This window comes from Siniperca chuatsi, linkage group LG18, assembly GCF_020085105.1.
Source record: "Siniperca chuatsi isolate FFG_IHB_CAS linkage group LG18, ASM2008510v1, whole genome shotgun sequence".
NCBI classification, from domain to species: domain Eukaryota; kingdom Metazoa; phylum Chordata; class Actinopteri; order Centrarchiformes; family Sinipercidae; genus Siniperca; species Siniperca chuatsi.
This window is the reverse complement of record NC_058059.1, coordinates 20,498,038-20,514,654: the sequence shown is the minus strand read 5'-3', so window position 1 is coordinate 20,514,654 and position 16,617 is coordinate 20,498,038. Positions and strand designations below refer to the sequence as shown.

Genomic DNA, 16,617 nt, shown 5'->3' with positions numbered 1-16,617 from the left:
CGTAGGACTGAAATTTAATAAATAGCCTAACAAAAGCCAATATTTTTGTAATTAATACAGAATAACTAACAGTTATTGTCCAGAATAAATTTAGTTGTAAAATCGTTCTGCAAATCTCTGCTCTTCTTTTGAAAATATTAAGAAAACGGATGTTATAGTACTTGCTGCTGGCTCCACTGGTTGACACCCTTATTAACTTTTTTTCCCCCCTCACGCCCTCATCTCAACATTAAACAAATTAAATCAACGACACTAAACCAAACAGAGGAGGGGAAAGTCGTTTGACAGACGTGTTCAAATTCACTCAAACACGTTTCCCTCTAATAGAAACCCGCGAGCCCTTAAAATTGTGTTTATTTTCGAGCTGCTTCCAGAAAAGTGGAGCTGTTTAGTTAAAGCTACACCACCATCTCTCCAACCTTTGCTCACTGACACTGACACGTGTTCATATCACGTTATGATAAAAAATAGGCCTACTATATATAGGCCTATAATATTCATGCAGTGGGCAGTCAAGCCCTCAGAAACATCAAGCAGGCCTCTACATGCACTTAAATGTATTTTTCTGTGTTTGATGAAAACTAGATGAGTATTGTTTGTGTCGAAATTATGTCAATAAAGGATATTTGTTAAAAAAAATAGACTGTTATCCAGTTATCAGTGTGATTATTTATAGGAAGATTGCACTGAAATGTGCTGCTTTAACTAAACATACTGTGTACAGTGGATGGACAAAATAACAGTAACACCTAATAATAATAATGTAATGCAACACGACACAAACTGCAGCTTCAGTCACTAAGACGAATCGACCCTTCTGCAGTCTCACCAGAAAAGAGTCGCTGCTGTTCTGCGCACACACTGCAGGTTTAACGTGGAGAAATAAGATCAGGCTACATCCACGTGTTGATTCCGTCTGACAAGCCCCGTGGCGTTTCTGTTTCACACACATTCATGCAGCCACGTGATTAAATGAAAGACTTTTATTTCCACATTTATAAAAGTAATTCTCTTTTTACATCAAATCCCCCTTTTTCTGTCCAAAAAAAAAAAAAAAAAAAAGAACTTCACGAAATGGGGGAGAGTGTTTTGGGGGGGAAGCTAGGAACGAAATAAAAAAAAAAAAAAATCCAAATAAAAAAACGATCCAGGAAATATACGAGAACCACTCCACAAGTTTGATATCTGCAATATACATTTTCACCAAAGGAGAGTATAACAATTAAGGGTTATCACGGCTTCATATGAAATAACATAAGTAATGCACAACGTCTGTTCAAATACATCTATAGCAAATCAACAGGCAGTTACACCTGGACGTGGACCGATCGGTTTGTTTATCGGAAAAAAAACAAAAAAAAAACATTGCTGAGGTGATTGCGTCCCCCATGTCCCCCTCTGCAGGGATAAAACTGCTTTTTATAAATTACTTGACATTTTTACTCCGCTAAAACTTCAACTAAGAACAAGAAAAAGACTTTATATAGATTTCTTTCTTTCCGTAGCTCTCGTGGTTGTGCCTATATGTGGGTCCAGGCAGGTAGTCCATCCTTTCTCAGACAGATAAGTTGTGTTTTTTTTCCCCCTCCCTTCATTTTTTTAATTCTGACTCGTTCGCCTGTATAGTTTCTGACGGCTAATCTAGCCTATTGTTGATAAACTGGATCACCGTGGTCTGAAAAAGACACACTTGAAGATCAAACAACAACAACAAAAAAAGTTTCTTTAAAATCAGTCTCTTTCGAATAAAATGCAAAATTATTCTTATTTACAGGTTTATGACTGCTGATCGTGTTGTTCTTCACGTGTAGCCTAAAGACAAATCAATGACAGATTTAGAAAGAAAAAAGAGAAATATTTACTAATTGTTCCTTTGGATCCTGTAACTACATTATATTCAAATTACATGGAAGGCTGTTCGTTTCCGCCTTTGCCACTATCCATGAACGTCCACATAATAATAATAATAATAATAATAATAATAATAATGCCAATAGGGGGTCTAATTGGCATTGAACTGTAGGTCAAAGTGCCACCAACAATTGTATCTGTTGTTGGGAAAAACACTGAAAATACTGAAACTTGGATTAAATAAATACATAACTTAGATGATTTCATTCATATTGAAAAATAAATAAATTATAAATAAAGCTCATGTCCCCAAAAAAAAAAAAAAATACCAACAGAAAAAAATCCTTCCACACAGACAGTTCGAGTTTCAGCCACAAAGCTCCGTCCACAGGGTTCAGCCTACATCGGTCATTTCGCACCATATAAAGGCCATGGATAGTTTTTTTTTTCTTTATCTCTTGTTCGTCACGTTTTTTTTATCTTTTTCTGTGTTTGTTTAATTTCTTCTGAGTCCAAAGCTGCCAAGGTCGGCCTACCAAAAAAAAAAAAAAAAAAAAAAAAAAACCCTGCAGGGGCCGGCTCACCGCTGCTGAGCTGGCCGAAGCACGCCGGGCATGGGGGGCAGAGGAGGCGGCGGAGGGGGCTCGCTGCCCCCCTGCAGGCCGTGCAGCAGGATCCGCGGGACCAGAGGTCTCTGCAGGGCCGGCGAGGGCGCCGAGGGGCCTCTGTACAGGTAGAGGGCCGCTCCGGGGTCCAGGTTGGACACCAGGCTCTGCGGGTAGAAGTATGGGGACGGGAACATCCTCTGCAGGGCGGAGTAGTTTCCAGCTTCCGCCAGCAGCTCGAGTCCCACCGCCGTCTGCCTCTTCCACTTTGTCCTGGAAGAGGGAAAAACCGCAGTTTTAGCCTTTTAGCATGTGTATATCTGTAAATGCATGTATTAGTGAGTGTGTTTGGAGGTTTTTTTTTGGTGTGTGTCAGATTCAGTCTGTTTACCCGGAGTCTAATTAGAAGTCAGGAATACATCTGTTTATTTTTCTTTTTAAATCACCAAAATCTCCAACCTGCCATTTATATTCACACCCAAGGATGTCTGTTAGATTGCCATATGCACTCCATGCAGGTGAATAATTCATAATAAAGATAATTGAGTAGATATAGTGGTTTGTTTGAATTATTGATATGCACACATGCAACGATGCATTATTCATACTCCAAAGTGTTGTTTTTATATTTATTTATGTCATTTAGCTGCCTGAGAGTCAAAACTGCAGACAAATAAACGCTAAAGTTAATTCAACCGAAAACTGCAGAAAACATGCTTTTACATAGGCGGAGACGGTTTCTCTTGCTGCTGCATGGAGTTGATTTATTTACAGAAGGTTGACGCCTCGGTTTTCAAACTACTTGCAGGGGGGATTGACTTTAATCGGATACGAGCCTAAAAAAAAGTAATCTTGTTGCATGAAGATGCTGAAAACTGAAGAAATGAACTCATGGCTGACAAGCGTCACTCCCTCCATAAATGTGTCTCCATGATTTCATCTTGTAGGCCTAGGGTTTTCTTTTCTCTTAATAGAGAGCTAAAAATCGAATAAAAATCAAGGGTGTAAAAATAAATTAAATTACAACAATAAATAAATAAATAAAAATGACACCCTGGGGGCGTTATCCAGACAATGACAATTTGGCGACATGTTTGTGATAGTTAATAAAGATATCGGATCAATTAATCAGCTGTCAATCAATAACTGCTCCTGGTAAATTTACTGGATGCACCTTATTTTAAAGTCAAAGTTAGAGCTGAAACTAACAGTTAATCGACTGGTTGATTGACAGCAAATTAAATCAGGAACAATTTTGATAATCAGTCAGTTGTTAAAAGTTAAAATGCCAAAATGTCACTAAATTCCACTTCAGCAAATGTGAGTATTCTTTGTCTTCTATGATAACTGAATTTCTTTGGGTGTCGGAAAAAACATTTAAGACATCTGGGCTCTGGGAAACTGTGATGGGGGATTTTCTGACATTTTATGGACCAAACGATTAATCAAATAATCGAGGAGAAATCGGCAGATGAATCAATAAGTAATATAGTTAGTTGCAGACCTAGTGGCAGTGACTCCTGTGCAGTTAAGTGAAGTGGACTCAAGCCACCTTTAGGGTGATGGTGAAAGGAAAACATGGCGTCCCTTGGTCCATCTAGTCATGAGCCAGCCGTGAGAAACCAGATTATCCCCCCTCCTCCTCCCTCTTAAGTAGCAACGGCAGTGTATTTACCTCCGGTTCTGGTACCAGGTCTTGACCTGTGTGTCGGTGAGGTTGAGGGAGGCCGCCAGCTCCATGCGGTCCTGGACGCTCAGGTACTTCTGCCGCTCGAAGCTGCGCTCCAGCTGGGCCAGCTGGTGGTCAGTGAAGGCCGTCCGGGCCTTCCTGGGCTTCTTCAGCCGGACCTGGGGGCTGTCTCTACTGCTGGAGATCTCCCTGTCCCCCTCCTCTTTCACTGACGGACAGAAACAGCGCCGAGAAGACGAAGAAGAAGAAGAAGAGACACAAAAGAACAGAAGAAGGTGAAGACAGCGCCAGGGTATAAGGAAACTACATCCATCTTTGTGTGGACGCGCAACCTCGATACACGGAGGAAAAATAAACCTGTGCAGCAGCATATAGGGAAATAGATTATAACTGGGCAATCTTACGTCCCTGTCCCTTTCATTAGTATGGAGTTGCTTACTTTAATTAAGGATTGGATTCCGGAGAGAACTGTGAAATATGAAATAAACTAGTTGGATCAAAGCAAAACATTCTAATAAAACTCAATGTCGGTGTTTTTTAACTGCACTGTGTTGTGCTTTTAAATAAAGGCTTAATTGGCTGATTGATTGATTAGCCAGATTTAATATTATCATGATAATATAACAAAATCTTGCTCACCCCCCACTCCCACCCCCAAGTCCAGATTAAGCCCAACTTTGGAACTATACAGGCTTAATTTGTTTTTAAATGCAAGTTTATTACGTTTTACGTCAGTGTGAGAAAAGTGCTGGAAACCACCGAGAATAAACCCGGAAATTAAATCTCTGGTTTGAACACCAAGTGAGTCCAAGGCATACTATTTAGTTAATACGAATTTTAAAATTTTAAAGAAAATGACAAAAACGCTTCAAACATTTTGTTGAAATGTTTAAAAACATGTCTTTTTTTTCTTTCTTTTTTTTTTAACCAGCATGCTGAGATTTACAACTGTTTATCTACATTTGAGAGGAATTGACAATTTCGTCTGTGGAGCGGAAAGGCACGGCGCTAGAAACAGTGCCTATAGGCTATATGGAGCTATTTGATTCGGTCTTAAATTGTTATGAAAAGCTCTTCCAATATTCGCACTTCCAGTCTGATATTGTTCCCGTCAGTAGACCCGCAGTCTTTGTTCTTTTTCTGCGTGGTGTCATGTCAGGGCGAGCATTGATATACATCTGAAAAAAGGAAAGGAAAGGAGAAGGGGGGGAGAGAAGCGAGAGATCTTGGTAGTTGAATAGTTGAGTCGTCTCAAGAAGCACAATAATCCGCCTAATTGAGCCACAAGGGAAGGACGAGCCTTTCAACCGCGACCGGAGAAACTTCACAGGACCGTGGAAATGAGTGGAAATCAAGAGCCGGGCGGCCTTGCGCGGCTACAAATCTGATTAGCGCCGGGGACAAATTGCATCAAATCCCTGAAATATTATAGGAGGCGGATTCGTGGAAATCAAAGCCACCAAGTACAGGCGCTCTGTGGGCCCCGCGGCTTCTTCAATCAATCAGCGCGTCGATGAGCATCTCCATACACACTGTGACACACGTGAGCGCGCGCGGACGCACGCACGCACGCACTGAATTTGTTGAGCAAATTGATGACGCGCGGCCGTCTCAATGGCCTACAAGAGAAGTGAATTAGGAAGAAAACCAGTGTGAGCCTATAAGTGAATAAAACAAAGGAAAACTACTGAAATAATAATAACAATAAAAAAGAATGCAAATGCAAATCGGCTGTATTCAATTTTAGTTACAGCGGCCGTAGTCTTTCCAGGCATTAAACTGCTTCATTAAACTGTCAGTGGACGTGACATGTCTGTTATGGCTGACATGATTGGAAACAGAGAGGCCCTTGATGGCATTCATCTGGAGGCGACCCTGTCATCTTGCCTGCCTGACATCAACAGATGCTTTCTGGATATTCCGCTAATGCGCGGCTTGAAACGCGCCGCGCGTGCACACGGGCGGCCGTTCATCTGAAATGTAAAAACTTAATGAAAAGGAACTCATTAGCCTGTCGCCGTGCAGGGACAAATGCCACGTTTCCACCGCCGAGAATCGGCTTCCGGTGGCCTGCTGCTGAAGAACTGTACTGCGAGGTTACAGCTGAAGATCACTAGATGTTTCAGCATTTCACTTTTCCCTCCCAAAGTATCAAATATTATTTAGTAAAGTACATATTATTATTGTATTATTTTTATCATTATTTTATTATTATTATAATTATAGAAAATAATCTGAACAGGCCTAAGACACGTCAATATTTTTAATTAGGCTACGTTTATATTTCTCTAGGTTTTACATTTATCATCACCCAGCGCAGCAAAATGCTTAAATTCGGCTATATTTTGAATAGCAGTTTGGCTTTCATTGAAATTGAATTCGTTGTTCCAACTTCATGGCCTATTCTATTTTCCCAGATTGCACCACGCATTTTGTACCAGCCCCCGCTATGACCCCTTTCTTTTATTTCATGTATTACTGAATCATTATTTAATGAGGTTTGTCCAAATTAACAGTCCGTTTTAAAGACAGAAAAAGAAGCACCGAGACCAGACGAGCTGCAGCTGAAAACCACACAAAAACTCCGAGGAAGAAGGAGCTGCTCCAGATCCAGCCAGACTCAACTCCTCTCCAAAGCGGAGCAGCTCGTCCTGTCTACAGACGGACCAGTTGAAACCCTTACCTTTGTATTCACTGTCTGACGACGAGTTGCTGTGGATTTTCTCCATAAAGTCGTCCGCTATCTTCGAGGCCAGCCTCCCCGCCTCCTGAGTCGGCTGTCCATTGCTGGAGTAGGGCGCGCAGGCGGCCAGAGGCTTACAGTCCGCGAGAATATCTCTGATGAGGAAAGACGAGGTCACGGTCCTCTGCTGCGACCCCGCCGATATCTGCGCGTGCTGGAGGTGCTGCGGCAGGCCGACGCCGTGACCTTGCCTCTGGGCCACCTCCTCCACGCACTCCCTCCTCGGAGATGGAGGCGACGAGCAGCCGCTCTCCACGTCTGATCTCGGGCTGAACTCCAGAGGCGAGCGGCACTCCCCCACCAGGCTGTCCCCTTTGGACACCGGACTTCCAGGCCTGTGGGACAGCAGCGAGTCGATGCCAAAACTGGACCCGTTGGCGGACGCCTCCATTGTCTTGATCGAGGCCTCCTCAAACTACCATTTGGTATTCAGGACAAGTTTTATTTTTGGGAGGGGGGGGGGGTTTAAGTCTCAGTTGATCCAGCAGAGGAAAAAGAACCCCCCTCCCCGCACCAAGAAAAAAATTTTCTGGATACGCTACAAATGGAGATTATTCATCCGCTATTTCCAGTTCCCCAACTGGTTCTTTTAAAGAGAAAATATCTCCAGGCTAAGTTGCGTTATAAGAATCGTCAATGCATCCGATGTTCTTGTCTTTCTAGACTTGACAAAAAAAAAGCGAGTCCTCCAGAAATCGATTCAGCCGCTGTAGTCTCTTTTGGGAGAGTCGTAATCGATTCTTTTTGCTTCCTTCAGGACCAACCTCCTTCTGTTTTCAGTTCAGAAGCCTCGCCGGCAAGCTGGACCAGTTATTGCTGAAATGATCTCAACTGCAGAACACGAAACGATGCAGAAATAATTACTATATCTGGAAATGTTAGAGCAGCAGCAGCGGCAGCAGCAGCAGCGCACCGGTGTCTTCGGGGGGAAACGCGTTTCAGCACCATGGACAGGTAGGCCTGCAGCCGAGTCAGACCTGAGAGAGGACCGCACAGTGTTGAGGGCAGCTCGTCATGCGGCCACACAGACGACGGATGAAAACTGTCCGCATTCTTTTTAAGCAGAACAACAAAACCGTAAAAACACGAATCAGAGAGAGAGAGAGAGAGGAGTCCGAGAGCTGCAGCAGCAATAGAAAGCAGGAAAAGAGGAAGACGCGGGACGATGCGACGCGCGCCGCAGAAGCGAAAAAAAGGAGAGGTAAACTGGGTTAAATAGTCACAACTGGCAAGTAAAAGGACGAGGTGTGATGAGGGTGGGAGGGAATCCCAAAAAATTGAACTTGAGGAAAAGTCAGGAGCTAGGGTTTTAAGAGCGCCTCGTCCACGTGAGTCCCCTGTGACAAGCCTTCATTGGCTGAGGGGAGCTGGAAGTGGACCTCCCTACACGCCCACTCACTCTGCCTCCCACCCTGCCTCCCTGCCTCTCCCATCCTCTCCTCTCCTCCCTGGCTCATCCTCACTTTGATAAAAGAGACACTGAATTCATCAGGAGACTTAGATCCAACTGTTTACAGGCAATTTTCACACTGTTTGCTTTCATTACATCATTGATGAGGCTTATAATGGGGTTATTATGTGGAGCGGCTCGGTGTTTTTCTTCTCGACTCCCTGTCTTTGACTGGATTTGTTTCCCACCTCCACCGCTCCTCTATTTCCACATCTTCCCTCAACATTTTACTTTTTCTTATCAGCACAAATTTTATATTTATTTTTCATTAGCCTGTTATATAACGGATTATCAGATGTAACATTGTTTAGGTGCATGTGTTGATATTGCGAAATTCATTGACGAAACTGCCAAAATTATGAAATATTTTTATTATTATTATTATTATTGTTGTTATTGTTATCCCCTGCCGGGTGGTGGTGATTTTATTGTTTTTAAAATAATTTAAATTTGTTAGAGGCCTCTAATTGTTTTGCTCTTATTGCTGAACATTATCATTATTAAACTCTGGAATTTTTATTTTTGGTTAGTCGAAAATCTCAACTTTAAAATCCCAAAACAACCTTTGCAGATACAGCACGGCCACCTTGCCAAGATGTTTTTTCATGTTGCCTTTCAAATAAGAACATTTCAGGACGCAAATATAATGAAAAGCTTTTGGTTTTGAGCAGGCACAATGTTTTGCCGTTTAACAGTCATGATTTAGAGCACAAGAACTATCTAACATCCCTGGTAATCGTAAACAATAGTCCCGAGCAGCGTGACGCAAAACTTCAAGGCGCGCGAAGTGCCATTGTGCGCACTTTTCACCTTTAACATGCGTGAAATACCATTGTGTGCACTTTTAGCTCCATCCTGCACAACAGTTTGCCCCGCGCGACGGCCCCGACAGCCCCTAATAATCTAACTAACCCCTTTCTCATCATCGTCTACACCCCCCCACCCCTCCATTCCTCCTCCACCCCATGTGACCACCAGATTGGAGGCGCGCGTCGGTCTCAGACACCGGCAGGTTAGTGAATCCGCTCCCCGCTCCCATGGGGTCCCATCACGGCTGCAAGCTGTCACATATGAGGCGGGGACAACACAGATATAAGGCAACACACACCCACCCTGACTTAGCTGTTTCTTTCTCCTCTGCTGGTGCATGAAAAGGAGCTATGGATTGATGCTTTCTCTCGGGTTTTTTTTTTTTGTCGTCTTCTCTTTATCCTTACTGTGCCGCATGTCCACTGGCTCCAGTAATGTTGTAGTAAATAAATCATAAGGTCTTTAAACTGACTTCTTCCTCTTTGTGATTATCATATGGCCTGTGAAACTTATAGAGAAGCTTTAATTCTTCTGATTTGTTTCTTAAAAGACCTCAAAAGTCCTCATTTATTTAATTTGAACTCTTTATAACCCAAACTGTTTTGAGTTTGTCTTTATTTTGCCCACATTTGTATGTCAAAATGTGGGAGATTAAATAGGTTTACATCTTTATTTACAGACAAACCAACTAGTAGGTACTTGAAAAATAAAATAAAATAATTATTCATTTTAAAGGATTTCAAAAAAAAAAAAAAAAAAAAACCCACCATGCCATAGCATGCTTACTTACCAGATTTGGGAAATAATGATTATTTTACATTATAAAGACTATGGCTGCAACTAAGCATTATTTTCATTATTAACAATTTTGTCGATAATTTTTTCCATAATTGTTTAGTCTTTAAAATGTACAAAAAGTGCAGAAAAATGTGAAAAATTACCACAAGTTTTCAGAACCCAAGGTGACATCTTTAAATAGCTTGTTCTGTCCGAGCAACAGTCCAAAACCCAAATATTAAATAATATCCAATTTACCATGACATATAACAGAGAAAAGCAGCAAATCCTCACACTGGAGAAACCGTTTTGATGGCGGTGTCAAAACAGTTTTGCTTGTTAAATGACTGAAATGTTTAGTCAAGTTGTCAAAATTTGAATTACACAAATAATTGTTTGAGCACTGATATAGACTCAGTGTACAGGTGTATTCAAATAAAAAATGTTTTTGTGCAATTAAATTAAATAAAGGCTTCAGGTAAATTTTAGAAATCCTTTAAAATCTGAGAAATGTATTTTTTGGCAGAAGACAGTGCAGCTAGGCAGCTAGACTGTAGCTGTATTGTGTGTGTAGTGTAATGATTTGGCTCATGCTGCTGCTGATTTTGGACAAGTGTCCCTCTGGTTTCTTTTTCTTTTTTTTCTTTTTTTTTTTTTCCAGGAAGGGGTCTGAATTTGAGCGCCAGTGCAACTGTTACCCCAATGATGAAACAACACACACACACACACACACACTGATGTTGTGGGAGGATGTTATTGATCCATGTTAAAGAGAGGAAACAGGAATGTTTCCAGGAAATGGTCAGTGAAAGGTGAATTGCTGTCTGTCTCTTCACCTCTCAATCCATTCGTTTTTATCAGATGGTTAAATAAAACTTTATTATTGATCCAAATTAAACAGCCCCACACCTTCCACTCACATTTTTACCAAAACAAAGTTGCCCCCCTTGGGCCATTTCAGTGAAGTGTAGACAGTTTTTCCTCTGACTGGGCTGACAGCTGTACAGTTTAATGTAATTTTTATAATTGCTTTAAAGACCTATATTGATGTTAATATTTCATTCTGATCAGGCTACTAGTCTTTGAATATTTACCAAAATATCAATAATATAAAACCTATAACAAGATTAACTGGCACCAATTGGGGTTTCATCGTTATAATCCACCTTTCAGTGTTAATAATCTATCTGTGGACATGTGCTTTATTTGTTTGTTTTTTTTTTCCTCTGTATTATTGGAATCCTGTCCATAAGCTTTACTACTAATAATGCCTGCTGGGCCTCCTCAGCTTCCCTGGTATTTGTAGGGTGGAAAAAACAGAAAACATTTTATTTACTTGCTCAATTGAGCAGGTGTGTTAAATATATATCTAGATATGTTTTGTAAAAATGTGTGTCGCCTTTGAATAAACTTTGGCATCTCTGTCGTTTTGGAACATCGAGGAAAGCATGTCTTTCGAGGGGGATATATGTAAAAAGATGACTCCTCTCAACAAACAAACAGCATTAAAAAAAAAGGCAGGAAAAAAAGAAAAAAAAGCGCTTGCTCTGGAGCTGGTGCTGCACCCTGGACCAGTCAGGGATGCAAATGATGCACCTCAACGCCATCAGGTACTGGAGTTGACAGAAAATAATGAGAACCCGCTGAATCTTTTATAAGGTTAACACTCACATTTCCCAGTCAGCTGTCACACAAGAAAGAATTTAGCACATGCATGCGGGCGAAATAAACCTTCATCGTCTCATTAATGCTGACAGGGCCCTGGACCGGCAGCTCCCAGCGCCAGCGCCGCCACCACCTTCGTTTTGTGTCGGTAATTTGCAGCGGAGACAGACCCTCTTCTCCTGGAGAGGAAGAAGAAGAAGAAGGAGGAGGAGGAGGGAGATATTTCGGAGGAGAGCAAGAGTGAGAGGGAAAGGTAGAGAGAGAGAGAGAGTGGTACAGGATCGGAGAGCGAGTGCAGGGGGAAAAGAGGGAGGGAAGGTGGGCCTGGGGGGCGGGGAGGGTGGAAAGATGGCTAGCGCGCCAGGAGTCTGATTCTCCCCTAATTGGAAGCATTGGGCATTGTCAACGGAGGATTTTCAGCTGCTCACTGACAGGTAGAGCCGTCAGAATGATAGCCCACTTGTCAGCGCAAAAGACCAATAAAAACAAACCACTTTTGATTTAATTGGAGGCCTAACCATGTGTGTGTGTGTGTGTGTGTGTGTGTGTGTGTGTGTTGCCTGCAGGGCCAGGGCCACGGGGAGATGGGAGGAGGTGTGAGGATGAGTGGGGGCATTTGTGTCTGTGCTTGTGAAGGAAATCATCACTCTAGCCATCAGCGTGCTCGCCCTGCCTCCATCTTTGCCATCACTCCTCGTCCTCGCTCTCATCTGGCGGCTCTTTGGGGGCGAGTGGTCACCGGTCGCCCGCGGTGAGAGGGTTTCAGGAGAGGCAGGTTTTGATTCTGTCCCAGGAGGGCTTCCTGAGCAGCAACATCAGAGCAAGAAACAGATTCTCCCTCTTCTTCATCTTTCCCCCTTTTTTTTCATCCTCCATCAACAGACTTGGGGTTCTTGCTGCAGATGCCAGCCTTTCAAAAGGATGAGGAAGGAAGGATGAGGAATATTTGACATTTTTCATGCTCCTCTGGCGACTCAGACAAGAGGAAGGGGTGAATCATAAACTTTTCTCTCCATGAGAGCAAATGTCACAGTGAGGCACCTGTATAATCTGGTTTGTGTCCATGTGGTTGTGCTCCCTAAAGATGTATCTGCAAATGGAGTATAAAGCAAAGATAAAGACACAAAGCATGTTCGGGTTCAGGCGTAGTCATTTGAACCTGAATCCAGCGTTTTCTTGAATTTGTAGCCTCTTTTATTTTTATTTTTATTGATTTGAACTGGGCAGGAAACCTGTTGCTGTTATTTAGAAGAGCATTTACACCAGAAATGTCAAAGCAGAAATTTTACTTAGAAACACCCCAACCCTCTACATTTTTTGAAGAATGATTATGATGGTGCTTTTTTTTTTTTTTTTTTTTTTTTTTTTTTTTTGGGAAGAGCCCTAGACACATCTACAAGATACGGCCAAAAGTATGTGGTGTGGGGCTGAATTTTCATGGTTTGGGCCCCTTAGCTCCAGTGAAGGTAAATCTTAATGCTACAGCATACAATGATATTTAAGACAGTAGTGTGCTTCCAACTTTGTGGCAACAGACTATTTCCTCTTTCACCAAGACAATGTCCCCGTGTACAAAACCAGGTCCATAAAGAAATGGTTTTCCCAGTTTAGTGTGGAAGAACTTGACTGGCCTGCAGAGCCCTGACCACCAACTGTGAGCCAGGCCTCATCGCCCAACATCAGCGTTGGACCTCATTAATGCACTTGTGTCTGATCGGGAACAAATCCCTGCAGCCAGGTTCCAACATCTGGTGGGAAGCCTGAAAGCAGAAGAGTGGAGGCTGTTATAGCAGCAGATTAATGCCTGTGGCTTTGGAATGACTATCACACGTGAAATGTTAGGGTGTCCACTTACTTGTGGCCACGTTTTTACTTGGCTGTTATTTAGCAAAATGTTTTGTGTCTCATTGTGTAAACAACACAATATAGACTGGTTTAAATAGGTTATTTCATGTTCTCCACAAAGCACCATCGGCCGCTCAGCAGTTTGCCGAGGGTGATTATATCAGCCTCTTTTCACTATCTTGAATCTTGAAATTACAATTTTCCACTGCAACAGCTTCGGGTGCAAGGTCACACTGAGAAAGATATGAGTACACTTTCAGTATATTGTAATTCAAATGATTTTTGAATGTGTTTAGCATCAGCATCTACAGCTCTAAACCTTCCCCACATCATCACAAAGACTACAATGAATTAATAGTTATATTAATTAAGATGCCTCAGTTGGCTCTCTTGACTAATGTGTGTGTATTTCATAATTGCAGGTCCACACATGCATCTGAATATGCACCTACCCTCCCATCCTGTGCTGTCGGCCCGGCGTGCATGCCCCTTGCAGACAGTGTTTTATTATTCTTGACAGAGTTCACCGAACACATCTGGTCAGAGGATAAGAAGGGATGGAGGGATGGTGCCAAGAGGCAGAGAGGTGAGTGAGGAGCCAATGGAGAGGGGTCTGAGCAGGGGGAGGACGAGGACCTACGACCATCCATCATAACCGTCCCTCATGAGGAATGCCAGCTCCTTCAAACTAGGGCCAACCTTACTTTTGCTGACCTTTGACCCCTTGGCTCTAAACCGAGAAGACTATTAGAGCCATCAGGAATGAGATGGAGGGGATCTGTTAGTGTTGTTCGTAGGTATTTTAAGTAGTATGTTTACGTTTATTGTGACAAAGACCTCTAGCTGCCGTGTGAATTATGACTCTTGTCTGTTAGGAGCTAAGGTGGAAGTAGCGTGATGTAGCCACAGAACTTCATAGGGAGGAGGTCGGTGTGGATGGATGGGTTGACAAAAGGTGTGACTAGGATATGGGAGACCGCGGTTTGTTTCCTGTTTTTCAGTCATCATTGGTTTCTTTTGACCATGAGAAAATTTTTCTCTCAACCATTGACAATGAAGATTCCCTAACTAAGTAGTTTAGCTTAACCATAGCTGTGTAAGATCAGAAATCGCTAATATGAATCTTTTTGTAAGTTACTTGCAGTGTTTGGCGGTAACGCATTGCTTAGTAACTTTTAATAGTGATGTAATTGCTTCTTTCAGTAAAGCATGGTGTAAGACATTCCGATTTAAAGTTCAGTAATTACATTACAGTCACTAATCCCAGTGACGCTTTGTTACTTTGGTGGTGGATTTGTTTGCTATCTTACTGGGAGTTTGATAGAGGCTTGATTCTCTGTGCGTTCAGTGGACAGACTGCTGCTGAGGCTGCGTAACAAATGTAATGTAACAAGCAATGTAATAATTACTATTGCTGTCGATTGTTGTTAGTAAAATAATGTATTTACTTTTTCAATGAGAAATTCTTTAAGTAACTTGATCAACACTGGTCAACATTTGGTCCTTTTTGGAAGGCAACTCATTTTGTTGTTGAGTTTGAGGACCAGTTGGCCAATACCATACCTAAGTGATACTTTTTGATTATTTGCTTTGAGGAATATGAACACATTTTTCTACAAAACCCTTTTTCATTTAACAAATAAGCCAAACTTCTTCAATTTTCAAATTTGTACTGTTGTCTTAACACAAACAGCTATACAATGACTTTGTCTAAATAAAATAGAATCTAAATAGCAAAACTATGATTTTAATCATGTAATGTCTAATAAAAAATAAGTTAAAAAAAAAAATTGACCAAGTATCAAATGCTAGCTTTTAGTGCTTGAGAACAGGGCTGCAACTAGCAGTTATGTTCATTACTGATCGATAATGTGAGAATGTAGAAAAATGCCCATCAAAAGTTCACGCAGCCCAAGATGGCTTCTTTAACTAGTGTGTTTTGTTAAAAAAAAAAAGAAAAAGATATTCAATTTATAATGATATAAAACAGAGAAAAGTAGCCAATTCTTACATTTGAGAAAGTGGAACCGGTGAATGGTGCATTTCAGCAGCCAAACTAGTGCTAGATAACAGTCAGAGCTGTTTTCCCCACGCAAGGTGTCATAGTTCAATGTTAACCTGTCATGTAGACCCCCCCCTGAGTGATGGTGTATCGGTGGGCTCACATTGGGCGGGGGGTCCCCTGCAGCTGCCACAGGGAGACACACACAAGCTGGTGGACAGAGTGGAGATTTCCCCTCCAGCTCCTGTACTTCCAGGGGGGCACAAGGTCCAGGTTTGCCTCCTACCCTCTACCCTGCCGGGGGAGACCAATGCAGGCCGGGCCCTTGGCCTTCTCCCTCCATGTGGGGAAGTGGGGGCATTGAAGAGGCCGTGCTAACGTCCATGAATCACATTGCGAGTGTCACTCAGGACACACGCCCACACACAAATAAGCACAATATGCAAGAGTAATGAAGCCAACGTTTGACAAGATGCTGCAGAAAACTGTTACAGCGTCCTCCAGGAGACGGATGGCCTTGGCTCTTCTTTAGGGCAGCGACTAACAATTATTGTCATCATCGATTTAATATGTTGATTTTTTTTTAAATTCATTTATTTATTTATTTTTGATAAATCTGTTATTTGTTTAGTCGAAAAAGTTTGTTGAGTTGAGATGACTATCGTGACATCGTGAGTTTGTTTGATGTGATGCAAAGCAGCTCATTGCATTGAACAACAGTTTACATGTGATTTTTGTATACGTGTTCTTATAGAGATGGTGATAGGGATTTTTCCCAGCCCTGCTCCCTGTGTTGAATTTTACATTCAAAATTGTAATCCTTAAATCTGTTGTATGCATAATCATTCATGAGGCAATTTACAGTGAATACTTTACTGCAAATTGTATTTCCATCTCTGCAACACACAGTCGAACTGTTTCTAGGTACATTTTCTAATTCACATATTTTTTTGCTCCTACACCTAACTGAGCTGTTGTTACTGAAAAAAATGTCAGGCCTTGTTCTAGTTGTCACATTCTCACACACACACACACACACACACAAACTGGATGCGTGGATCATGGCAGGGGGCCTCCAGCGTTCCATTCTGGCCTTAAACTACCTGCTTCCTAATTTGGCCAATATGCAGGTAATATGTGGGGTCGCAACATCTCAATTATCACACCTCCTGTCAACGG

At 42.0% G+C, this 16,617-nt stretch overlaps 1 protein-coding gene and 1 long non-coding RNA gene across 2 annotated transcripts in view; one reads left to right on the top strand and one right to left on the bottom strand.

Moving 5' to 3' along the window:
* Positions 1 to 14,888, top strand: part of LOC122865725 — a 47,223-nt gene extending 32,335 nt beyond the window's left edge. The window contains exon 2 of the long non-coding RNA XR_006375534.1: positions 13,859 to 14,888. This is a non-coding gene — a long non-coding RNA (uncharacterized LOC122865725). The remainder of the gene's footprint in view (positions 1 to 13,858) is intronic.
* Positions 1,111 to 8,690, bottom strand: barhl1b (BarH-like homeobox 1b). Its single transcript, XM_044174548.1, has 3 exons — positions 6,830 to 8,690; positions 4,132 to 4,354; positions 1,111 to 2,729 (listed from the first exon to the last, which is right to left on the bottom strand). The coding sequence occupies exons 1-3, from the start codon at positions 7,278 to 7,280 to the stop codon at positions 2,432 to 2,434; spliced, it is 972 nt and encodes a 323-aa protein (XP_044030483.1). The 5' UTR covers positions 7,281 to 8,690; the 3' UTR covers positions 1,111 to 2,431.
* Positions 14,889 to 16,617: the final 1,729 nt, after the last annotated feature.

Excerpts from the sequence above, each read along its gene's own strand:
- barhl1b (XM_044174548.1), bottom strand. The coding sequence starts at position 7,280 with ATGGAGGCGTCCGCCAACGGGTCCAGTTTTGGCATCGACTCGCTGCTG. Across the intron at positions 4,355-6,829 it reads GTCAGACAGTGAATACAAAG|TGAAAGAGGAGGGGGACAGG; the intron begins GTAAGGGTTTCA and ends TCTGTCCGTCAG. Across the intron at positions 2,730-4,131 it reads ACCTGGTACCAGAACCGGAG|GACAAAGTGGAAGAGGCAGA; the intron begins GTAAATACACTG and ends TCCCTCTTCCAG.